At 48.5% G+C, this 22,955-nt stretch overlaps 1 protein-coding gene across 6 annotated transcripts in view; it reads right to left on the reverse strand.

Annotated features, from left to right (window-relative positions):
• Positions 1-364: 364 nt before the first annotated feature.
• The window catches only part of PLS3 (plastin 3), a 612,346-nt gene continuing 589,755 nt past the window's right edge, over positions 365-22,955 (reverse strand). For all 6 annotated transcript variants that reach the window (XM_069612872.1, XM_069612869.1, XM_069612870.1 and 3 more), the window contains 2 exons: positions 2,747-2,871; positions 365-1,627 (listed from right to left, as the gene is read on the reverse strand). In XM_069612872.1, coding sequence (XP_069468973.1) covers positions 1,495-1,627; positions 2,747-2,871 — 258 coding nt within the window. In that variant the 3' untranslated portion in view covers positions 365-1,494. The remainder of the gene's footprint in view (positions 1,628-2,746; positions 2,872-22,955) is intronic.

Here is a 22,955-nt window from a genome sequence, read left to right on the forward strand (position 1 = left end):
ACCATCAGAAAAATAGAATGCGCAAAGATACAGTGCTCGATCGAAGTGTAATACGCCCAGTGCAACTAGAGCCAAAAACTTAAAATGAGTTGATGGGGTGCGCATGCACTACATGCTTTTCACCAAAGAGTCTACCAACTTTGCTCCCAGTTGACTGCAGTGTTGTAATGCACTAAGCAAAGAGATAAAGCTATTGAAATAGTGAAGACAAAGAATTTTGATCACCACAATAGAGCAATTTGGATTTTATACAATGGAACGATACAGGAATTCCAGCAGAATAACTTAATCGTGAGAAAAAAAAAAACAAAGCCCACATTAAGCAGAAAGTAACTGAAAGTCACACCAAACATAGAAACAGACATATTGTAAATGTTTTTTTTATTGAACTAATGCGTTGCCATCATGATATACCACTGAGCAGCCTGTAACAGCAATATGTTCTTAAAACCTAGCACTTGGCTTGCAAAAGCATGTCTTGGGAATACAGATTCCCCATCTCTCCCACTAGTTTTGCAGTTGTAAAAATAAAGTCTCAGCATACCAGGTCAAACGTAACCAAATCAAGGTTTTTGGCATGTTTTCATTTTTTCCTCCCCACACACACACACACACACATACCATTATTGTATTATATTTGACAGTAGTATAAATAAAAATATAACAAATTTTCATGCAGATTTGTAAAAAAAAATATTTCCTAGGCATATGAATTAAACCAAGATACAAAATAGAATTGCATGCCTTACAGTATGACCGTATTTCAATTGTGTGACTGTTTGGTAGGTACGTATTATGCACAGCAATTCCAAGTAACTTTGTAGTCACCAAACAAAATTGCATCTAAGTAAAACAACTTGAGCTGTACTTTGAAAGAAATCAAAATGTTTAGCTGTTAATAAAAAAGCTTCACATGTGAAGAATACTGCAAGATACTCCTCTCTAGAACTGGCAGAAGTTTTCATGCAACCTTTCTTATGGTTCCACGCAGCAGAATCCAAATATAGAACTATTTATATCTTTAACAACATGGCTCCAGAGCCAAGTAAAAAAAGTTTAAACTCATCGCACCTTTAACATTAAGATACATTTGAAACCAGTTTGCATGTAGAATTGGCTTGGGAATTTTGGTCATCCTTTAAAGATTTATGCACTCAATACAAGCCCATACAGAAGAAAGGATGATATTCTGAATAATCGTGATTGAAAAAAGCATATAGCAAATTTTAAGACATGGTAGTTAAATACGGGAAGATGGCATTCCAGGAAGTCCGGGTTCAATCTGTGGAAAGAGCAGTGCTGCTGGTTACATCTTTCCTTCCAGAGAACGTTGCTGCTTTTGTCTCGTTAACCCCCCCCCCACCCACTAATAGATACAATTGTAGGTCCACTGAAGGGTCTCGCCCCAGACACCGCTTTTGCATATTTTTCTTGGCCCTGAAGCGGTGGAATGGTTTGGTTTTTTTTGGTTTCATCGTTGTCGCCACTGCATGCTTATACTTTCTTCATGCCACGGCCCATCAAGCACGCAAAAACTGTCATAACCATCTTTGGTTTCACCTCCACCAGATCTTCCGGAAGAGCATAGACTCTGGCTCCAATTCTTCTGGCCATTGAAACAGCATACCTATGAAATAATCAGATTTAATACTGTAAGCAGCGATTTCGTTTTCAGAACTAAATGGGAACTATAATTTACTTGTGTTTTTATTGATCATTGGGAGGTCATTTCTCACAGCTATTGCATTCAGAAGAGGCAATCTAGATTACACAGAGCATTCAGGAGAGCAGAGGTATGCATTTCACAAATTAGAGGAGGCAAGACCATGGATAGATTTGTAGATTAGAAGAAACCCGAGGAGAAATTTTTCATGTAGAGCCATCTAGCAAAGGGTCCTGCATCAAGGTGGGGGAAGAGCCCTGGGAAGGTTGGAGACGGTGCTGTTAGCAAAGGTGAGAACTATATTTAGAGGAGAGGTGTAAGAGGGAGCCCAACATGTATGCATTCATTTTATTTGAAGAATAACATCTTCCTCCTGTAGATTTATCTTTTTAAATGGCAACTCTGGACAGTCATGGGTTCTGATATGATATAGGCATCATATTTGAGCATTTTTTTAAACACTCCTTTTAGGATACACAGTCCCTTTTCTACACTTTGGTACCCTAGCCTTTATGCAGTTTTCCTTCATCTTCATATACCTATTTTTGTCAATAGTAATGCCTTTTCCAAAACCTCACTGCAGACTTTAAAAGGCCCAAGATATTGATGGAGCCCCTGGGTGAGTTCTCACCAATACCCCTTTCTCAAACACCTCCAAATTAACTAATGCTTTATTAGAACATGCACACAAAGGTGTAGGGGCCCCTCTACCGAGAATGAACACTGCCAAATAACCTGTTCTATGGCACAGTGAGCAAGGTCCACGATATCACTCCTCTGAAAGGTACAGTGAGGAAAAACGTTGTTGTAAACCCTCCCAAGAGGGCACCTTCCCATAGAACAGGTTATTTGGCCGTGTTCATTCTCGGTAGAGGGGCTCCCAGACCATTTTGTGCTTTATTAGAACATCCCTTCTGGCTCAAGCATGCAGCCACACTATACAATGGCACTCTAAATCATAGAGAAAAGACCTGACATTAAGGTCTAGTTCCATGATTAAATGTTAAAGACTTGGCACCATGAAATCCTGCCTGTGAATGTGGACTGCTTTCAGAATAACCCCATTTCAAAGCATTTACTCACTTTGCATTATCATGCATATCTGCATCAGACAGGTTTCCAGTCTTTACTAAGTCATAGTTAATACAACCAGGCTGTATGGCATCAATCAGATCAACAACCGCCAAACTTGAACTTATCGTCTTGTCCTAATGGAAACATGGAGAGAAATGTCAAGAGTAAGAATAGAGAGCTTTAAGGGCTGGGACGTAATCAATTGAGGGGTTTCATTTAATCCAAACATTTCAACCAATATGAACACACTGATCTTGCATTTTCATATAGAGATGCGTCATAAAACCATGCTATTCACTGCCTGCAACTTTGGGTTGTAGTCTCCATAGATTAACATAATCGGTGGGCTGCAACTCCAGTGACATTTTGGCATTCAGGAACACTTTCTAGTATTCAGATCTTTTTATTAACATTTTATGAAAACTAACGTGTCACAGACATCCGTATTTCCAGCTTATTGAACACAAATGGTAGGCGGAAGCCGGCCACTGGTTGCAAAGGCCCGCGTTTGATAAGGCCCTGTTCTGCGCTGACTTTGCCTCAGTGCCTGCTGATCTGGAGAGGGCAGGAGCCCTTTCCCATCCTGCACCTGGATCCTGCCACGCGACGCTGACCTTGCCACGAGGAGCTGCTGTAACGCACGCACCCACAGCAAACATTGGATCGACATCTGCCTCAGGTGAGCACTGATGTGCCCTGACCCCACTTCACCCAAATACCCCATTTGGCTGAGCATTTGCTCTCGTGCTGAATGAATGCACGTTTCTTGCCATTTCGGTGTTGCCTGCACCCAAGATGGCGCCCGAACGCGTTGCTAAGCAACGCTCGTGCATATTAATGATGCACATCCGCCGGTAGGCGGAAGCCGGCCGCTTGTTGCAAAGGCCCGCGTTTGATAAGGCCCTGTTCTGCGCCTGTTATGCGCCGGTTTGCGCGATTGCAATCATCATAAGGTACACTTCTTCTACACCTGTGCCTGCACCTGCCTGGGACCCCTATTCACACAGAACTCGAGGTGATCTCACCACCCCTCATTTGACTTGCTATCCACTGGAGGGCAAATGCAATCCACACCCAGCCACCCACCCAAACCCACCTATCCGCTTTGGGACAACCCATTCTCATGACTACTAGCCCGCATACTGCCGCCCAAATAGAGCCTGTCGCCCGCACTGCATTTTATTCCCATATTGCCGGGATCTTGCTGTCCACACTGCTTTGAACCTACTGTGCCGCGATTTTGCTGCCCTATCGTATGAGCTCACTGCCTTACCTGCGAATCCTGCATTTAGGTGAACCACTTTGGTCTACTGTTAGCCTTACCTGTGAATCCTACATTTAGGTGAACCCTTTTGGTCTACTGTACCTGTTTGCACATGCCACGCCAGCCTTACCTGTGAAGTTTGCATTTAGGTGAACCTTTTGGTATACTGTACCTGTTTGCACATGCCACGCTAGCCTTACCTGTGAATCCTGCATTTAGGTGAACCACCTTGGTCTACTGTTAGCCTTACCTGTGAATCCTGCATTTAGGTGAACCACCTTGGTCTACTGTTAGCCTTACCTGTGAATCCTGCATTTAGGTGAACCACTTTGGTCTACTGTTAGCCTTACCTGTGAATTTTGCATTTAGGTGAACCCTTTGGTATACTGTACCTGTTTGCACATGCCACGCTAGCCTTACCTGTGAATCCTGCACTTAGGTGAACCCTTTTGGTCTACTGTACCTGTTTGCACATGCCACGCTAGCCTTACCTGCGAATCCTGCATTTAGGTGAACCACTTTGGTCTACTGTTAGCCTTACCTGTGAATTTTGCATTTAGGTGAACCCTTTGGTATACTGTACCTGTTTGCACATGCCACGCTAGCCTTACCTGTGAATCCTGCACTTAGGTGAACCCTTTTGGTCTACTGTACCGGTTTGCACATGCCACGCTAGCCTTACCTGCGAATCCTGCATTTAGGTGAACCACTTTGGTCTACTGTTAGCCTTACCTGTGAATCCTGCACTTAGGTGAACCCTTTTGGTCTACTGTACCTGTTTGCACATGCCACACCAGCCTTACCTGTGAACTTGCATTTAGGTGAACCCTCTTGGTATACTGGACCTGTTTGCACATGCCACGCTAGTCTTACCTGTGAATCCTGCATTTAGGTGAACCCTTTTGGTCTACTGTACCTGTTTGCACATGCCACGCTAGCCTTACCTGTGAATTTTGCATTTAGGTGAACCTTTTTGGTCTACTGTACCTGTCTGCACATGTCACGTTAGCCTTATCTGTACACACTTCTCGCCTCTAGCCCCAGTGTCTTTACTGCCTCACTGCATTTTAGTCGGTGCCACCCGTATCTACATACCATGATCTTCTGGCTCGCCCTAATCATGTTCCCATTCTGCTTAATACAGGACAACGTACCTTGTAGCAACAACAGCTACATAGCCCTCCAGGACGGCCTAGCTAAACTAAGGTGCCCCAGACACCACCCCATCCCATGCCATGCCCCACTCCGTTCCTACCCTCCGCATCCCCCTTCCCCTCCACTAACCACCCTCCCACCTCCACCACCACTGCCATCCATGGCCCACCTGCCAACAGCCACCCCAGCCCCATTGCTAAATCTAACCAAACTAAACTGACCACCAAACCCCCCGCCCGCTTTAAGCCGCCCGTCCCAACCACCCCATCCTTACCCCCAACCTCACAGCATGCAATGATAGATTAGGCTCCAGGCTCCCCACCACAACTTCCACTCCCAGCTCCAAACCTTACACCAAAACTAACACAAAGCACATCGCCTCGAACAAGCCCACACCTCCCAGTCTAAAAGGCGCCCTACTCAACGTCAGATCCTTGGCTGCCCACCCCACAGAAATTGCAGACATTATCCTTACCAACGACCTCTACTTTCTAGCCCTAACAGAAACCTGGCTTCATGAGGCGTCCGGACCCCATTTATCGCTAGCCATCCCAGACAAATACTCTATCCTCAGAGCGGACAGACCAAACGCCAGAGGTGGAGGTGTAGCAATCATTTCCAAATCTGCCCTAGGCCTTAGACTAACCGACAGTCGCTCTCACATCCTGTGAGCTACTCACAGCCAAGCTACAAACTTCCCCCACAACCACGATCACCATCCACCTTATATATAGACCCCCAGTCCCCCCTGGGACCTTTGAAGAAGACATCACCTCCCTCATCACCGAAAACTCCAAACCATCAGCACAAATCATGATCCTCGGAGACTTCAATCTCGGCTACCAGGACCCAAACGATGCACATGCTGCATCCCTAGCCAATGTCCTAACCGATCATGGTCTTACTCAACTCGTTACATTCCCCACCCACCTAAAAGGTAGAACCCTCGATTGGGTAGCAACTCACAACTGCAATACAACTTGCAAAGACCCCCAACCTCTGGCATGGACCAATCACCACATGATCCCCCTTAAGGTCAACACCAATCAGGCACTGCCCAATAAGCACCCCATGGCACCAGCATGTCCCACCAGGAATAAACGCAACATTACTGCTGAAGCCCTACTACCACTGGTCTTACCCACCCTTAATGCTCTCCCAGCCAACGCTGACCTAAACCTGTTGATCGACACCTTCAATAATTCCATGGCTAAAGCAATGGACACTGTTGCCCCTTTAAAAATACGCAAAGTTAAACCTAAAGCGCATTTGAACTCGTGGTTCACCCCTGAGCTCAAAACACTCAGGAAAGAGAAAGCGAAGGCTCATCACACCTGGAAGACCAACCCCACCGCGGTAAACAAATCCAACCTCACTAACTTATCCTCACGCTACAAAAGTGAGATAATCCAAACCAAAAAAGATGCTTACAACACCAGGATCACTCAGGCAGGATCCTCCACTAAAGAATTATTCAAAATTCTGAAGGAACTAGAAAACCCTATTTCACCTCCAGAAACCGGCCTAAAAGACAAATCCTGGTGCACCGACATCCAGAATGCCCTCAACAACAACATTTTAGGACTCCAAACTAAAATTGAAGACAAACGGCAACAACTCTTCAACAATAAGGTCACCAACCTTAGCCTACCCACACCCAACAACACTAGCGCAGGCTTCTCGTTTAAGAAAGTCACCATCCCGGAAGTTCAAAAAATCATCACCACCCTAAAACCCTCTAACTGCAAAGGAGACAGCTGTCCGGCTCAGATCATAAAAGATGCAGCCAGAGATCTCTCCCCCTTCATTACCAAACTCATCAACCTATCCTTCACCAATAACTCTATCCCCAGCAACTTAAAACAATCATGGGTTCTCCCACTCCTGAAAAAACAATCCCTCGACCCGGCCATACCCACCAACTACAGGCCCATTACCACAGTCCCCTTCCTACTGAAAATCCTGGACAGAGTTGCCTACATCCAAATTCAGGATTACCTGAAATCCAACCAACTGCTAGGAATACGTCAATCCGGCTTCAGACCTCAACACAGAACTGAAACCGCCCTTGTTGATCTCAAAAGCCAGATTGATTAAATTAAAGACAAAGGCAATGCCGCAATCCTACTCCTACTAGACCTCTCAGCGGCTTTTGACCTGGTCAGCCACGAAGTCCTCTGTAATCACCTTGCCACCGCAGCCCACTTCTCCCCCTCCGCCATCACATGGCTACAATCCTTCCTGGCAAACAGAACCATGCGAGTCTTTTCCACCACAGCTGCAGCAGACCCCATCCCCATCCCAATCACATGCGGGGTCCCACAAGGATCCCGTGTATCCCCCACTTTGTACAACATATTTACAAAGCCTCTATTTGACCAACTGGACCGTCTGGGTGTCACCTACACAAACTACGCAGAATGCACCCAGATACTCCTCACCATCTCTGGTAATTACCAAGAAGACGCCGCCCGGATCAACAAAATATTCTCCATCATTCAGGCATGGATGGCCTCCCATGGCCTCTGCCTGAATGATTAGAAGACAGAACTCCTAATCGTCGGCTCCCCCAACACTCTAACTAAACTCGACCCTAGCTATAACATCACTATAGACGGCCACGCCATTCCCATAGCCAAAAACGTAAAAACCCTTGGTTTCTATCTAGATGCCAACACCAACCTTAGCAAACACACCAATATGACTGCCTCAGCTGCTGCCTATAATGGCAAGCTCATTAGGGCCATCAGACCTTTCCTATCACCCAACAGCTGCCTCACCCTTGGCAGGGCCCTAATACAATCAAAACTCGATTACTGTAACAGCCTGTACCTAGATGCTAATCAATCCGTACTCAACAAGTTGCAGGCAATACAAAACAACGCCTTGCGCGCAGCCCTCAACATTCCCAGACACGAGCACATCACCGCTACTAGGAAAGCCTGCAAATGGCTATCCATACGCCAAAAATTGATCTAAAAACCATTTGCCTCACGTACAAATCCCTCAATCACCTAGCACCACCTTACCTAGCTAATAAATTCACCCTGAAACCAGCCACCAGATCCACCAGATCCTCCAACACTCTCTGCTCATCAGTGCCCAGGTTCCACCTAAAAAGAGCTGGAGGGGTAAGCTTCACAGTGCTTGCCCCCTAACTCTGGAACTCCCTACCGCTTAACATCAAAATGATCGAATCCTTCCAGATCTTTAGGAAGCAGGTCATCAGCTGGCTTCTAAACAAAGAATAACGCCATTAACACTAGACCCGTGCGGTATCTGTATTTATATTGAAAACTGCATATTGTACGCATTTGCTCTTGTTTACTGTTCACTGTATAGATATATGCTTATATTATAAACTTGTACGAAGTATGCAAAACTAAGATACTTCACAACGCTGTAACCAAATTCTTAAGCGCCCTTCTACCTCTGGGTTTGGAGCGCCATACAAATAAAATAAACAAACTAACAAACAAACAGACAACTGATTCCAAAGGAAAACAATATGAGATCAAACAGAAAGAATAATACAAACAGGGATGCCAAACATACAGAGTTCGTATAGCGAGGCAGAGGGTGGTACGGGGAGAAAAGAAGTTACTTACTGTAGTGACTAACATACTCCTAGTCAATAGTACCCTTTCCTCCATACCGTACGGGCGTTCCTCGCTAGGGATGGGAAACAGAACCGTTTTAACCAGAAAAAACTGTGTTCCCCTTAAATTTCGATGCACGTGGGGGTGCGTCCTTGGAGCATGCGTTCCCTCTCTGTCCACTGGCGCCACTCCTCAGTCCCCTTTGATGCGTCAACAATATTACAATTGCCTACTGAGACAGGGTTGTTACGGGGGAGGATGGTGGGACGTATGGAGGAAAGGGGACTATGGACTAGGAGTATGTTTGTCACTACGGTGAGTAACTTCTAATTAAACCTACGCCCAATTCCCTTTCCTCCAACTGTATGGGAGATTATAACTGAATGCTGCCCTGGGGAGGAGAGTTGCCCCTCTAAACAAGTTTTTCAAAACTGCCTGGCCAAATGCTGTATCAGACCTGGCGCTGGCATCCAAGCAGTAGTGCTTGCAAAAGGCTGATGGGGAAGCCCAAGTACCTGCTTCACTGATCGTTTGCCATGGGACGTATCTTTGAAAAGCTACAGCCGTGGCCTTGGCTTTAATGGCGTGGGCATGACTGTTTGCAGGCAAAGGCCTGTGCTGCCGCTCATATGCCTCCTTGATGGCCATCACTATCCACCTTGCTATGGAAGTCTTGGAGGCGTGAGTCTGGTTTTTGACCTGCCATAAGTCATGAACAAGGCATCCGATTTACGGAAGCTCTTCGTCCTGTCCAGGTAAAATCTTAGAGCACACCTGACATCCAGACAGTGCAATACCTTTTGAGCCTCATCCTGTGGGTCTGCAAAGAAAGTTGGGAGTACTATCTACTTGATAATGGGGAAGAAGGAAAAGACTTAGGGAAGAAAGGCAGGGTGCATCCTGAGCACCACCATGGCACGGTGAAATCTTGTGTATGGCTCTGAAGCCAAATGGGCCTGAATTTCACTAATCCGGCATGCTGATGTAAGACCAACCAGTAGCGCAGTCTTGATAGTAACCAGTCTGGTGTCGGCTGACGCCAGGGACTCGAAGGGTGTGTGTGCCAGGGCGCCGAGAACCACGTTAAGGTCCCATACCAGGTGTGGACGTTTGACCAGAGGATATAATCTGGTCAAACCTGCCAAATGCCTTTTTAACCACTGTATTTGAGGCAGAGAAGATGTCGTCTCCAGAGTTCCAGTATGCCCCTATGGCCACCAGATACATATGGCAGGTGTCTACCTGCACACCTGAGTGGGCCAGATGCGCCGAGAAGGATAGCCCATCGTCCAGTGAGCATGTAAGGGGATCAATCTTGTTGGTTTTGGCCCAGTGACAGAACCTCGTCCACTTGTTCCTGTATGGACTTCTGGTGGAGTCGCTTCTTGCCCCTTGTTTGATAGCTAGGTTGTCCCGTGACAAGCACAAATGCTTCAGAGTGATCTGTTCAGGAACCAAGCTGCCAGGGCTAACTCCTGCAGAGCACAGTGAACCACTGTGCCCCCCTGCTGGGATAGTAAGAGGGTTGGTCCCAACGGAAGGCATACCAGGGGCTGAATCCGCCAGTCATAGAAGTTCAAAGAACCAAGTTCTTGCCGGCCACAAGGGAGCTATCAAGATGATCCAAATGCACTGTGACTCCCTGACCTTGCAGATAACCCTGTGAATGTGTGGAGTGGGGGGTCGGGGGAGGGGAAGCGTGTGCATTCATATCGTTCCATGGAATCTGCAATGCATATCCCAGCCATCCTCTGCCTTGCCCCAGTCATGAAGTGAACTGATGGCACCTCCTGTTGCTCATGGTCGAGAATAGGTCTACCTGAGGTTGACCCCACCTGTCAAAGATCCCCCTCAGGACCTCCTCGATCAACTGCCACTCATAGTTGTCGATTCCCAGCCTGCTGAACCTGTCCGCTTCCAAGATGGCTTCCCCGGAATATGTACTGCTGACAAATGCTGTTGGACAGTGCCCACTCCCAAATGTCGATGGACAGCCTGCAGAGAGGTGGGGACCTGGTACCTCCCGTCCCTGCTTGTTGATGTAATGCATATAGATGGAGCTGTATGCAGACCGACCAACTGCTGATAATGGGGAGGAATGCTTTTAGAGCCAACCAGATGGCCATCATCTTGAGCCAGTTGATGTGTTCCAGCTGTTCCTGCTGTGCCTTTAAGCCATGGACACTGCTCAACCATCCAGCGTAGACCTCATCTCTCTAGGGGGGAGTCCGCGGTAATGGTGATCTCCAGAGAAGGCTGCCTGAACGGTCTGCCCACTACCAGGTTGGTCTCTGCACTCCACCACTCCAGGTCCAGGTGTATGTGCTGTGGTATGCGTACTGGGTCTGCCTGGGAGCCAGTCTTCTGATTCCAAGAGGCTGAGAAATGCAGCCTCCTCATTTTGAGTCTTGTGTGTGGCACAGCCAGGAGACAAGCCACCATTATTCCGAGCAGGTGCTGGTACCACCACACTGGTCACTGGTCTGCTGAGAAAATGCCTTGTAGCCTTCTTGATCGCAGTGATCTTGCCTGCTGAGGGGAAGATCTCTGCCCTCGTGTCCCAAATCAGCCCCGGGAATGTTAAGAACTGGGTGGGGAGTAGGTGCGACTTCTTGAGGTTGATCGAGAACCCCAGACCATATAGCATGTGCATGAGTGCTGAAGCCGTATGATGTACTGCCTCTGGAGACTGTGCTCGAATAACCCAGTCTTCTAGGTATGGATAGAGATGGTAGCCCTCCGCCCTTAGCAGGGCTGCTACCGAGTTCATTAACCTCGTAAAGACACTTGGGGCCGAGCTGAGGCTAAAGGGGGGGACCTTGTACTGAAAATGAAAGCCAGTGATCCTGAACATTAGGAAGGAATGATGGGGCTCGCAAATGGGGACATGCAGGCAAGCATCCTTCATATCTAAGGAGCACATCCAGTCTCCCCCACACAGACTATCCACAATAAGTGCTGGAGTAACAATCTTGAACTTTTGAAGGGGTAGGGAAAGGTTCAAGGAAGAAAGGTCTATAACTCCTCTCAGGCCAGCCTGGTCCTTCTTCTGAACAGCGAATATTCAGGAATAGAAGCCCATGGCTCGCTGCGAAGCTGGAACCTCCTCCACCGCCTGACTAGTGATGAGCGAGCGGATTTCTGCCAATAGAGTTGCCTTCCTAATCTGAGGGAGTTGAGGGGAGGAAAGAGGAAATTGAGGGATTGGCAGGTGGAAGCCTGTAAAAACCAGAGAGAAGATCCATGGGTACACAAACCTTGCCTGCCATGATGAAGTGCAGGGAAAGCCTGCCCCCAACGGAGACTCGTGGATCTGGATGACATCACAACTTTTTACCCTCTGAGGCTGGTGCCTGAGAGGGGGACTGGAAAAAACCCTTGCGAGAGGATTTGTGCTGCTTGTGCCTGTGCTGGCTAGGAGACTGGTCTGGTTGGCTGGCGCGTCTCTCCTGAAAGCCCCTGATGCCCCCGAAGGTACGTGTTCTATCCAAGTGCTGGCTATAGGCCTTGGGTGCCGACTGTCAGGATTGACAAGGATTTAGCTGTCACAGCTATTCTATTTGTCAAGTTCCTTGTCTGTGCTAGAGTTGAACAAGTTACTTACCTGTAACTGTTTTCCAGCATGGGTCTGGCATGGATTCACATGCTCATGAATATTCCCTGTCAGGCTGGGAATCCTCGGTAAAGAAAAAAATCAGATTCACTTCTGAACTGTCTTAATCACTGGTCTCTGGGTCATACTGCCCCCAGCCAATGACTGCCCTCCTCCTAAGCCCCTCCTCTAGCAGCCATCTTCAGATTTGGTAGCACGTAAAGTGGCAGTAGGACCAAGAGAAGAGCCGCGGAGGTGCAGGCGGGAGGGTTTGCATGTAAATCCATGCCAGACCCATGCTGGAGAAACACAGTTACAGGTAAGTAACTTGTTACTTCTCCAGGATGGGGTCTGCATGGATTCACATGCTCATGAATAAAGAATACATAGCTTTACACACATGCACAACCACGGGAGGTGGCAAGGCTCAACATTAAGCATTACAACATCTCAACATTAAGTATCTCTTACCTCCTCACCAGGCTCACCTTCAAGCGAACAGGCTGCGCAGCACTGCCTGGCCGACTCTGTTATGCTCTCCTGGTATCCACAGGGAGCCCCTTTGCCCTGGTCCTGGATTTGCCCTAGGCCCTTCCCGATCCAGGATGGCGCCTTCGAAGGAAGTCGGGCCTGAAAGCACAGGAGGACTGGATTTAGGAACTGATTCAGTCTCCTCCCACTTGCCCCTGGATTTGACCTGATGGCCCACTCCTCACCTTGTCGTGATGTCTGGCGTGCTCTCCGTCCTGCCTTCTGTGCAGGGGGCGCGTAGTTTTCTGCGGGCTTGAGTGACCGAGTTAACTTCAGTGGTGCTAGCCCATTCAAGTGTCTTTTAAGGAAGGTAAGTCTGATTACAGCAGTCTTTATATGTCTTTGCCTTCCTTTCTTGTGATTAATGTATTTTCTTTATTTTCCCCCTTAGGTGCATGGAGGTTCGGTGAATGCACAGCTTGGATCGGGTTCCTGCCAGAATGGAGGACACAGGAGCGTACAACGAATCGGTAGGTAATGCGCTGTTATGCCTTATATTTGCTAACCTGTATTCTTTATTCCTTTTCAGGTCGCAATGGTCTTTCCGGGCGTGTGAACAGTTCCGGAACAATGCCGGCCAAGAAATGCCGGGTCAGGTGAGGTTCTTGTGATGAAGGTTCTTGTGATGACTGCGGCAAGTGCTGTGAGTAACTTGTTCTGTCTCTCTCTTTCTCTTCCCCTCCCCCCCCTCCAGGTGCTTCATTCCGGTGCGTTCGTGGTGTCCCGATGGTGCAGCCGACTGGATAGATGAGCGCGAGCAGCAGGAGGATGGACATTCGACGGGCAGAGGCGGCATGGAATTCGCGGGTAAGTAGAGATTGCTAATGATCTTTGTCTCCTCTGCAGGTCCGCTGTTCAAGGATCGCCGGTATCTGGTCACTGGACACTGAGCGTCACGCTGCTGGCTGCAGAATAATGCGAAGCACGTTCTGTAACTCGGGTGTGGTTTATATAGCCCTCTAGTAAATTAGTCCAGGTAAAGTAGTCCGGGCTACCACACCCTAAAACACTGCACCGCACAGTCTGGTTCTAGGGACTAGACTGTGGGTGCTTCCATGTCGGCTGCAGGCCTCCAAAGAAAAAGTAGTCCCTTCAAGAAGGTTTCCCCATCCTGAACATGAGCGTGGCGCCAAATGCGCCAGGACTGCCTCCAGGAAGAGTCCATGAAGATAGTGCAAGGCCCTTGGGGCACCAACTGAATCTCGAGTCTTAACCCTTCCTGGCATGTGAGCATGCCAGTGGGGTTTTAGGTCACGGGTCGTGACACTCTGGACTCCTCCCTGGAATCCCAGTCGACAAAGTAGAATCTCGTGAAGGTGTTTGTCGACCTCCACGTAGCAGCCCTGCAGATGTCCAGCAGGGGCACACCAAACAGGAACGCCGTAGTTGCAGCGATCGCTCTGGTCGAGTGGGTACTCGGAAGGCCAGGCAACGGTCAGTTTGCCAACCGGTGACAATGGGTGATGCAGCAGGAGCGTCTCCAGGAAGTGGAAGCCCTTTGGAGAGGGCCCTCCCTTGGTTCACAGGACCAAAGTTCACAAACAACTGACGTCTTCCGGAAACTCTTTGTGCGGTCCATGTAGAACTTCAGCGCTCTAGCCACATCCAGCGAGTGCAAAGTCTTCTCCGCTGGTGACGGGAAGAAAAACGGGTAACACCAAGGGTTCGTTGAGATGAAAGTCTGACGGCACTTTAGCCATGAAGTCACGCGGAGGTGATGGCCACAAGAAACGCTATCTTCCATGATAAGAATTTCAGTGGCGCTGAATGCATAGGCTCAAACGGAGGACCCATGAGCCTAGTCAGCACCACATTGGGCTCCCACGCCAGGGCCGGAGCCTTCACCGGCGGTAATGAACGGAAAAGTACTTTCATGAACTCCTGGACCAGGCGGTGCGACCACAGCGATGACCGACCCAGAGTTCTGGTGTAGAGGAGATGGCCGCCAGATGAATCTTGATGGAAGCATGCGCCAGTCCTGCTTTGGCCAGCAACTGCAAGTACGGCAGCACCTGAGGGGCTATAAACCGTAAGGGGTCCATCTTCTGTGCACGGCACCAGACGGTGAACCTCTTTGAGGATCATCCTGCACCGGGACCGTCTGAGTTGACTGATGTGTCGCAGAAGCAACAGCAATGGAGGGAACTCAGAGAAACAGGCCTTTACAAGGGAATGAACCTGCTGGTGAACCTCCGGCACTTGGTGTTCATCGCCGCTGCAAACAAATCGATGTGGGGATTGCCCCATCGTCGGAACAGAAGATCCACTTGATCCTGCCGAAGCTCCCACTCGTGGCACGAGCACAGTTCCCGGCTGAGGGAATCGGCAATGTTCTTCACTCCCGCCAGATGAAACGGGACGAGGAATATCCCCTGGGCAACGGCCCAGTGCCAAAGGTCCTGTGCCTGTCTGGAGAGTGCTGGGGATCTGGTGCCCTCCCTGCTTCCAGACGTAGAACATTGTGGTGGTGTTGTCCGTGAAGATCTGTATCACCTTGCCTTTGAGGGACGGAAGGAAAGACTTGAGGGCCCAAAACACTGCCCGTAGTTACAGAATGTTGCTATGCAACGACTTCTCCTCCGGCAGCCACAGTCCTCTTGCGTGGAGACCTCCGGTGTGTGTGTGCCCCAACCTTTCAGGGAGGCATCAGTCGTGACAGTCTCCTGATGAGGTGGGGTCTGGAAGTCTGTGTCCGCTGACAGATGATCGCAGACACCCCACCACCAACACTCGACGGAACATCTCATCGAGAGATCTTGTCCTTGAAGGTTCGATACCTGGATCCAACGGACATCGAGTTACTCTTGCAGTGGCTGCAGCCGCAGCCTGCACAGTCCAACGAGGTATATGCATGACGACATCATGCTGAGAAGGGATTTGATGGACCTCACCCTTGCGCTCTCCAGGGTCAACAGCTGTTGCACCGTGCCCAGGATGGCTGCTATCCTCTCCTCCGACGGAGACGCTAGGGACGACACTGTGTTGAGTCGAGACCCCAGAAACAGTGCGTCTTGCAATGGCACCAAGCAAGACTTCGCACAATCGACCGAGAACCCCAGCTCCGGCAGCAGCTGGACTGTTTCTGCCATGTGCGCAATGGCGATCTCCCTCGATTTTGCTCGGTTGAGCCAGTCGTCCAGGTATGGGTAAACGTGGATCCCTGTAGATGCAGCTGTGCCGCCACTGGCACCAGGCACTTGGTGAAAACCCTTGGCGCAGACTTTAATCCGAAGGGAAGGGCCTTGAACTGATAGTGCTGCCCTTGAACCACGAAGCGTAGGAACTTGCAGTGTCCCTTGTGGATGGGGATGTGAAAGTAAGCATCTTCCAAGTCAAACGACAACAGGCAATCCCCTTCTTCTAGCTGTCCTAGCACGTGCTGAAGGGTGACCATGTACATGTTCAAGTGGCAGAGGTCCAGGATAGGCCTCCAACGGCCAGTCTTCTTCTTGATGAGGAAGTACCGAGAGTACACCGGAGTGCTATAGAGCTCGTCTTTGTGACAAGCTCTATAGCGCCCTTCTTCAGCATGGCCCGCACCTCCAGCAGAAGCTGGGGGACGTGGTTGTCCTGCCTGGACATGGGTGGGCCAGAGTGTCCAGCACCCAACTGTCGGTGGAGATGAAGTTCGCCAGCCAGCCTCCCACCAGGGTGCGTGGGTGGGGGACCAACATCCTGGCCGGTTCAGTCCTATTTAGCTGTCGAGGGGCTGCCTTGGGGACCTTGGTGATGACGGCGACCTAATCCGGGCTTGCTGCAGCCCCTGTAGGTCTCCTGGGTTGAAGAGCAGGGCGGTTGATGGTAGGAAGACGCAAAGCCACAGAAGCCTTTGCAGGAATGCTGGGACTTTCCTGTGGAGGTCCGAAAGGACAGACGTCACTGCAGAAGCGTGCCCAAAGCATGCACCCTCTCGGTATCCACCTTGACGGCTTGAAGAGACTCATCCACAACCTTGCCGAACAAGTTATCCCCATTGAAGGGCATGTCCAACACCCTCGACTGCACATCCTGGCAGAAGTCAGTGGCCTTCAACCAACCCAATGTCCTTGGTCACCGTGATGGCATGGTCCCATGCCACCTCGCCTTCCTGCATGATCTCCAGCGCTTCCACTCTCTTGTCGGGAAGGAAGTCCAGGAGGGGAGCGATCTTGAACCAGAGCTTCCTGTCATAACGAGCCACAATGGGAAGGGCGTTTGCTGCCTTGATGGTCATCGCTGCTGACGAGATGACTCGTCGTCCCATGGCGTCTAGCTTCTTTCCCTCGCTGTCCGGGGCGAAAGAGGACGTCGTGCAGACGAACCCGCAGACTTCTTCCTAGCCGCCGCCAAGATCACCGAATCTGGGGAAGGCTGTGATCTCAAGCACTTGGGTGCAGAGTCCGGCACCCTGAAACTGGTCCCTCTTCGCCGGGGCCGAGGACAGGTTCTTCATGAGGGACAGTCCCTCATCTCAAATGTCGTCCAACAGCGGGATAGAAAGCACAGTCTTCCTCTTAGCCTTCCGCGCTGCTACAGGAAGTCTTCCTTCTTTTCCTCGGGAGCTAGTTGGAACAATTCAGAGGCCCTAGGGATCATGGCATGGAAGAGCCAATCTCGTCGGGCGGGAGATCCACTCCGCCGATGTGGTTCGTACCCGTTGTCGCCGTATCCGGAGCAAGGGCTTTGATGTAGCCCTGGGGGCATTACCCGACCAGTAATGCCCCCCCCCCCCCCCCGAGGGTCATAGGCTATTCGTACCCCAGCACATCGTACCGGGGAACTAATAGCAATCTTTTTGTAGTTGAGAAATGGTGCTGCGACCATTTCACGATATGAGGAAGAAAAATGGCCGCCAGGGATCAGGGAAAGGGACATGTAGTCCCTTCTCCCCTTTCACAGCGGCATGACGGGAGAAACAAAAGGAACTGTTCAGGCAACAATGCGCATCAATTCTCAGGTACGTTTTTCCTTGCCGGGTAACAACCAGGCGAGGGTCAAACAGATTGATTGTTACAATCTGATTGACCCTCGCTGGGTACTGCTTGACATTAATCCACCTGCAAATGTTGTATTCTGTCTGAATTTTTTGACAGCTACATCAGTTATGACAAGCGATATTTGTTTTTTGAAATACACATGAGTGCTTTCCAGTGGCATTAAGAACACATTTTTCTCTGCACAGAAGTACGTTTGCAAGGTACTGTGGCAGATGTTGAAGTCATGGCTTGGTTCATAAATACTCTTTTAATCACATGTAAAATGATTTAATTAGCATATGTGTTTCGAAAAAGTATTTTAAAATGCACCTTTTAAACAGATAAATAATTGCAGTGACTGGGAAGAGGAAATTCCTTTCTAAATTCTCTTCGGAGATTGTAGTTCACTAAATACGCCTGCTCACAAAATGGCTTACCTCATTAGTCAATTGTGCATGTGGAAAATAAAGTGCGCACGACAGCCAGGCGGTTCCGCTGTTAGGGAGAATTCTCATTTCATGGCTAATTTCCCTTACCTATAGAGTCCCCCAGCAGCTTTGCTGGATTTGATGGGTTTGTCTCTTTTTACCTGCTAAGAGTGATACTCTTTTTCCCACTCTCAGGCATTTTTGCTATGTGTGTTCTAGGCTATTTTTGTGTTTAATGCCTATGGGAACTTTTCTCTCACCCATAGGAACCATCTTTATGCACATGTGTCACACAGCACCCTCCGTGCAGTGGCACAGGGGTGTCGTAGCAACCCCCAAACAGACTCCATATCCTGGGGCTGACTACTGTCTCCCAGGGCATGTAAAATCCCCATTGACTTTACTAGTCGATTTTTATGAACTTAACCAGTACACCCCATCTTAATATGGAAGTACTGGAAGGGGTTAATAGTTTTTCCTCTATATTCATTTTCAGGAGGATACCTTAAAGTCCCCCTCTACAAAGTTTCAGGCTGGTGGCAGTTGTTACTACCTTTTATATTCGGCCGCAAATATTTCTCTATGGGATTTTCCCATTGTTCGAGGCTACCACTTTTACTGACAGCCTCTAACATACCGCTGGTTTATTTTACTACTAACTTTACTCTGGTTGGTTTATTTGCCAGAACTTTGATAAAACTTCTTTCTCGAGTCTTACTCCATTTTCCTAACCCAGGTCGGGGATCCTTGTTCGTCCTTTTGGTGGGCTTCTGCCGAGAAGCCCTCCTTTCGGTGCCACTGAGTCTGGGGTGGGTCTGTTTGGGAGGGGGAGTAGAACCCCGGGACAGAGTTGGCACAGCAACTCAGGTCGCACTCTAACCCGGTAGGCTGGAGGGTCTCCCGCCAAGAAGACCACTCCACTGTGTGAGGGACAGCTAGGCTGTATGAATGGGTCTCTTTCTGCATAAAAGTAGGGTCCTGAGGACTGGAAGGGCAAGACGTTGTTGCCACTGGAACTACGGAACTGAAGGGAAGAGAAGCCAGAGACATCTTCAGCATCTACACCACCGGTGAAGCCCTGCCGGATTGTCTCATCACTTTTCTTCCACACGACGAGAGGAGATCTTCAGCGAAAGTGCCTCCTTCCCTTGAGCTGGTGGGGTCAACCAGTTCACCCATCGCATCCTCGGACCTGCCTTGGTAGACTCGACAGTGCCCCGCACTTGGAGACCGGATAACCAGGCAGCTATCGACCCAGACCGGGATTAAAAAGGAGCGTACCTTTTAAACTTCGTTTGGCAGCACCGCGGCTGGTTTCGTCCCTGGGTAGTGCAGCGACTCTAACCTTCCTCCCTGAGAGCCTCTCTTCCTCTGTTGGACCCCTCGACCTGCAGGAACTACCAAGAACAACCGCCACCGCAGGAGCCACTTCTCCATGTTTAAGGTACATTGTTCTGCCAGGCCGCCCTTTCTACGTGGTAGCCCGACAGGTGTTTTAAATCCTTTAACCACTTGTGGGGTCGGCCACCCTCTCTCTTAACATTGTCTTTAGCCTCGCATCTACCTCTTCAATATTTTTCTACTAAAGACTTGACTGCAGCTACAAGAACATTTTGCTCAAACTCTTGGTCCTGTACCACTGACTCTGGCTCAGGCCTGGTGACTCTGGCTGATTTGTTAGATCTGCTCTCACTAGATTAGTTTTCAATGAAAAATGTGTTGATGCACCAAAATCTTCTAAACCCCTCTTCCTTCCTACTGTTTTAACATGTGGAGTGCCATTTTGCTCAGTTTTCATTCACTTACCTTTTGGTTAAAGTGTTACTGTGCATTACTTGTTCACAAAACCTCAGGGAAGTGTTGCTAGGGGGTGTCTGAAGATATTTCGACTTAACTTGTACTTTCCCTCCCTTTCGTTGAATTGTTAGAGTGCCATTTGTAGTTGGTTTTCACTGCCGTTTTGCTCAGTTTTCACTCTACCGCAAACATGTCTACAATTGAATAGGGATTTGTACATGCTTTTCTTTTGACTAAACAACTTACTTTATCAACTGTGATCTATGTGTTGACTTAGAAGTGTATAAAATAAATATATATTCTCTTTTTAATACAAAACTTTGGTCAGTGTTTCCTTGCTCCATAGTACTGTATTACCTATTGTGTCAACCGTGAATACTGCTCATCTCCCTCTTGAGATAAGTCTGACTGCTCAGCCACAGCTGCCAACTAGATCTGTGTGGTACAGACTGATACCAAAGGGGATTTATTGCTCTCACCTGCAGTCCTAATCTGGGGTAGTGCTCCCTAAGGGAACTGCCCTGGGTTCTGCCTAACACTGGTGTACAGCGGTGAGGATAAAAGTATTGGATTGACATTTTAGTGTGTTACTAGTGCCTTGGTGCGACTAACCACAAGGTTAACAATCACAAAATGTTATTTTTAACAAAAGTCAAAATTATGGAAAGTTATAGTAAGGAGACCCTCCTTACTAATACTGCTGATTATTTAAGGTATCTGTGTAGACAGAAAGGTCTTCCTGTCAAAGGCAAGAAACAAGAAATTATTGATACTGTTAGAGAAACAAAGTCTGGATAGTGGTGCTGTAGTGCCCAACACTCCAGCAAATGTAGCAAACAGTAATGAGGATAATGTTGAAGATGTTATTGTTGAGAAAGATGAGGAAGGAGGAGGATAACTTTGTCACCCCCTCTGGTCCTCTGCCTGCTCAAAGGCCTCAGACTGCAGCTACTGGACCTTTAACAGGTCCCATATTAAGTCCTAAATTTATCTCCCTAGAAAAAATGAGACTTCAACTTGAATTCAAAAGAATTAGTGCCCAAGCTGAATAGAGACACCAAGAACTAAGGCTCAAAGAAATTGAGCTCAACCATGAGCTTGAGATGATGAAATTGTCTTTGGAAAATGCTTCTCTCCCCGAATCCACTATATCTTCCAGTCCAAAAAGACCCCGGATGCCTAAAGAGATTGTGGGTATGTATGAACCTAAGTTGGATGTATTAGATTGGCTTGCTATGTTTGAATATAATCATGGGCTCCAGGATATCACAGGTGGTCAGTTGATCCCCTGGTTATTCTCTAGCCCCCCCCCCCCCGTCACATCTGATGTGGTAATGGAGTTGGGGGAGGAGGATAGAAAGGATTATGAATGTGTAAAGCTGGCTTTAATAGCTAGATTTGGGAATACTCCTTCCCAGTACCTTAAGAGGTTTAGGACCCTCAAAAAGCATGATAGTACCCCTTGGGCTACTTGGGTGAATGAGTGTTTGAAGAACTTAGAGGGATGGATGAAGGGTTATAAAGTTAACACTTCTGAAGGAATGAGAAATCTTGTTATGATGGAGTCCATCTATGATGCCTGCTCTCCTGAGCTCAGACAGCACTTAGATGATTCTAAGGAGTTCTATTCCAAGAAACTGTCTAAGGCTGCTGACTCGTGGGTTGCCAACAGGGCCACTCACAAGGATTCAGGGGTAACTCAGAAAAAGGATGAGGGAAAGCAGCCAAAGAAAGACAACAAAGAGAATTCAAATAATTCCAATTCCAAAGAGGGCCACAAACAAAATTCTAAGGGTAAGCCACCAGGGAAACCTAATCAGGCTAGTGTACCCTCTGGTCCCAGACCAGAAGGAGGTCAGAACAAGCCACCATTCATAAAGACATTTGGAAAATGTTATGTTTGTAGCTCAACTGATCATGTGAAAGGGGATCCCAGATGCAAGGGTAAACCTTCAGGGCTCCACACTGTCTCCTTTGCCTTCGCTCCAGAGGAGGAAGTGGCCAGTGGAAACTTTCAACTACTAGCTGATGATCCCATTGGAGTCTCAGCTAGTGTATCTTTAGTATCTCTTGGTTTGTGGGAACAACAGAATTGAGATGTGGATAATTCTATCCCTCCTAATACTAAAGAGTATTATAAAGACAGTGTCCTAGTCAATGGTCAGGAGACTCCTGCCATTAGAGACACTGGGGCCAGCATAACTGTGGTGGACAAATCTTTTTTCAAGGTGGAGGATGTTGCTAAGGCACCCAAACGCCTCATCAAGTTAGCTGGAGGGCCTGTGCAGATGCTTCGCCAATTACCAGCTCTCATCCAGTGCAATGAAATGACTGTCAGGATACCTGTGAGTGTACAATCTGAAGTACCACGAAGGGTGCTGTTGGGCAATGATCTGAAAGACCTGGGAGTAGTGTCAAGTACTCCCAGACCTCCTAGTAAGAGATTACAGGAGCTTACCAGACCTGCAAGGGAGAGGACCTTGAGGGGCTCTCCTGAGGAGATGACAGAAAAAGAAATCACTCCTACTCGACAGGAGTTACTTACTGCTATCTCTAAGCAACCAGAAGCAAAGGGGAAACCCAAGACTTCCAAAAAGAACCCAGCAGAAAGCACTCCAGAGCTGCCAACCAGGAACTCTCCTAGGTTAGCAAAAATCACACCTGTGATTCCTCCTCCAGCTGAGGCTGAGAGGGAGGTAGAACCCTGTGTGGTTGAACTAGAGCCTGAGGACTCAGATCTAGTAGGAGGCCAGGGACTCATTGGAGATCTTGACCCTGTGGACCATCCTGAGCTGCAGTCGTTACTGGCAGAAAGTGGACCCCATAGGGCAGACTTCAGTAAGGGACAAAGAGAATGTCCAACTCTGGAAGGTCTTCGCCACCAGGCAGCTTCTCAG

This window comes from Ambystoma mexicanum, chromosome 5p (assembly GCF_040938575.1).
Source record: "Ambystoma mexicanum isolate Mex_15411 chromosome 5p, UKY_AmexF1_1, whole genome shotgun sequence".
NCBI classification, from domain to species: Eukaryota; Metazoa; Chordata; class Amphibia; order Caudata; family Ambystomatidae; genus Ambystoma; species Ambystoma mexicanum.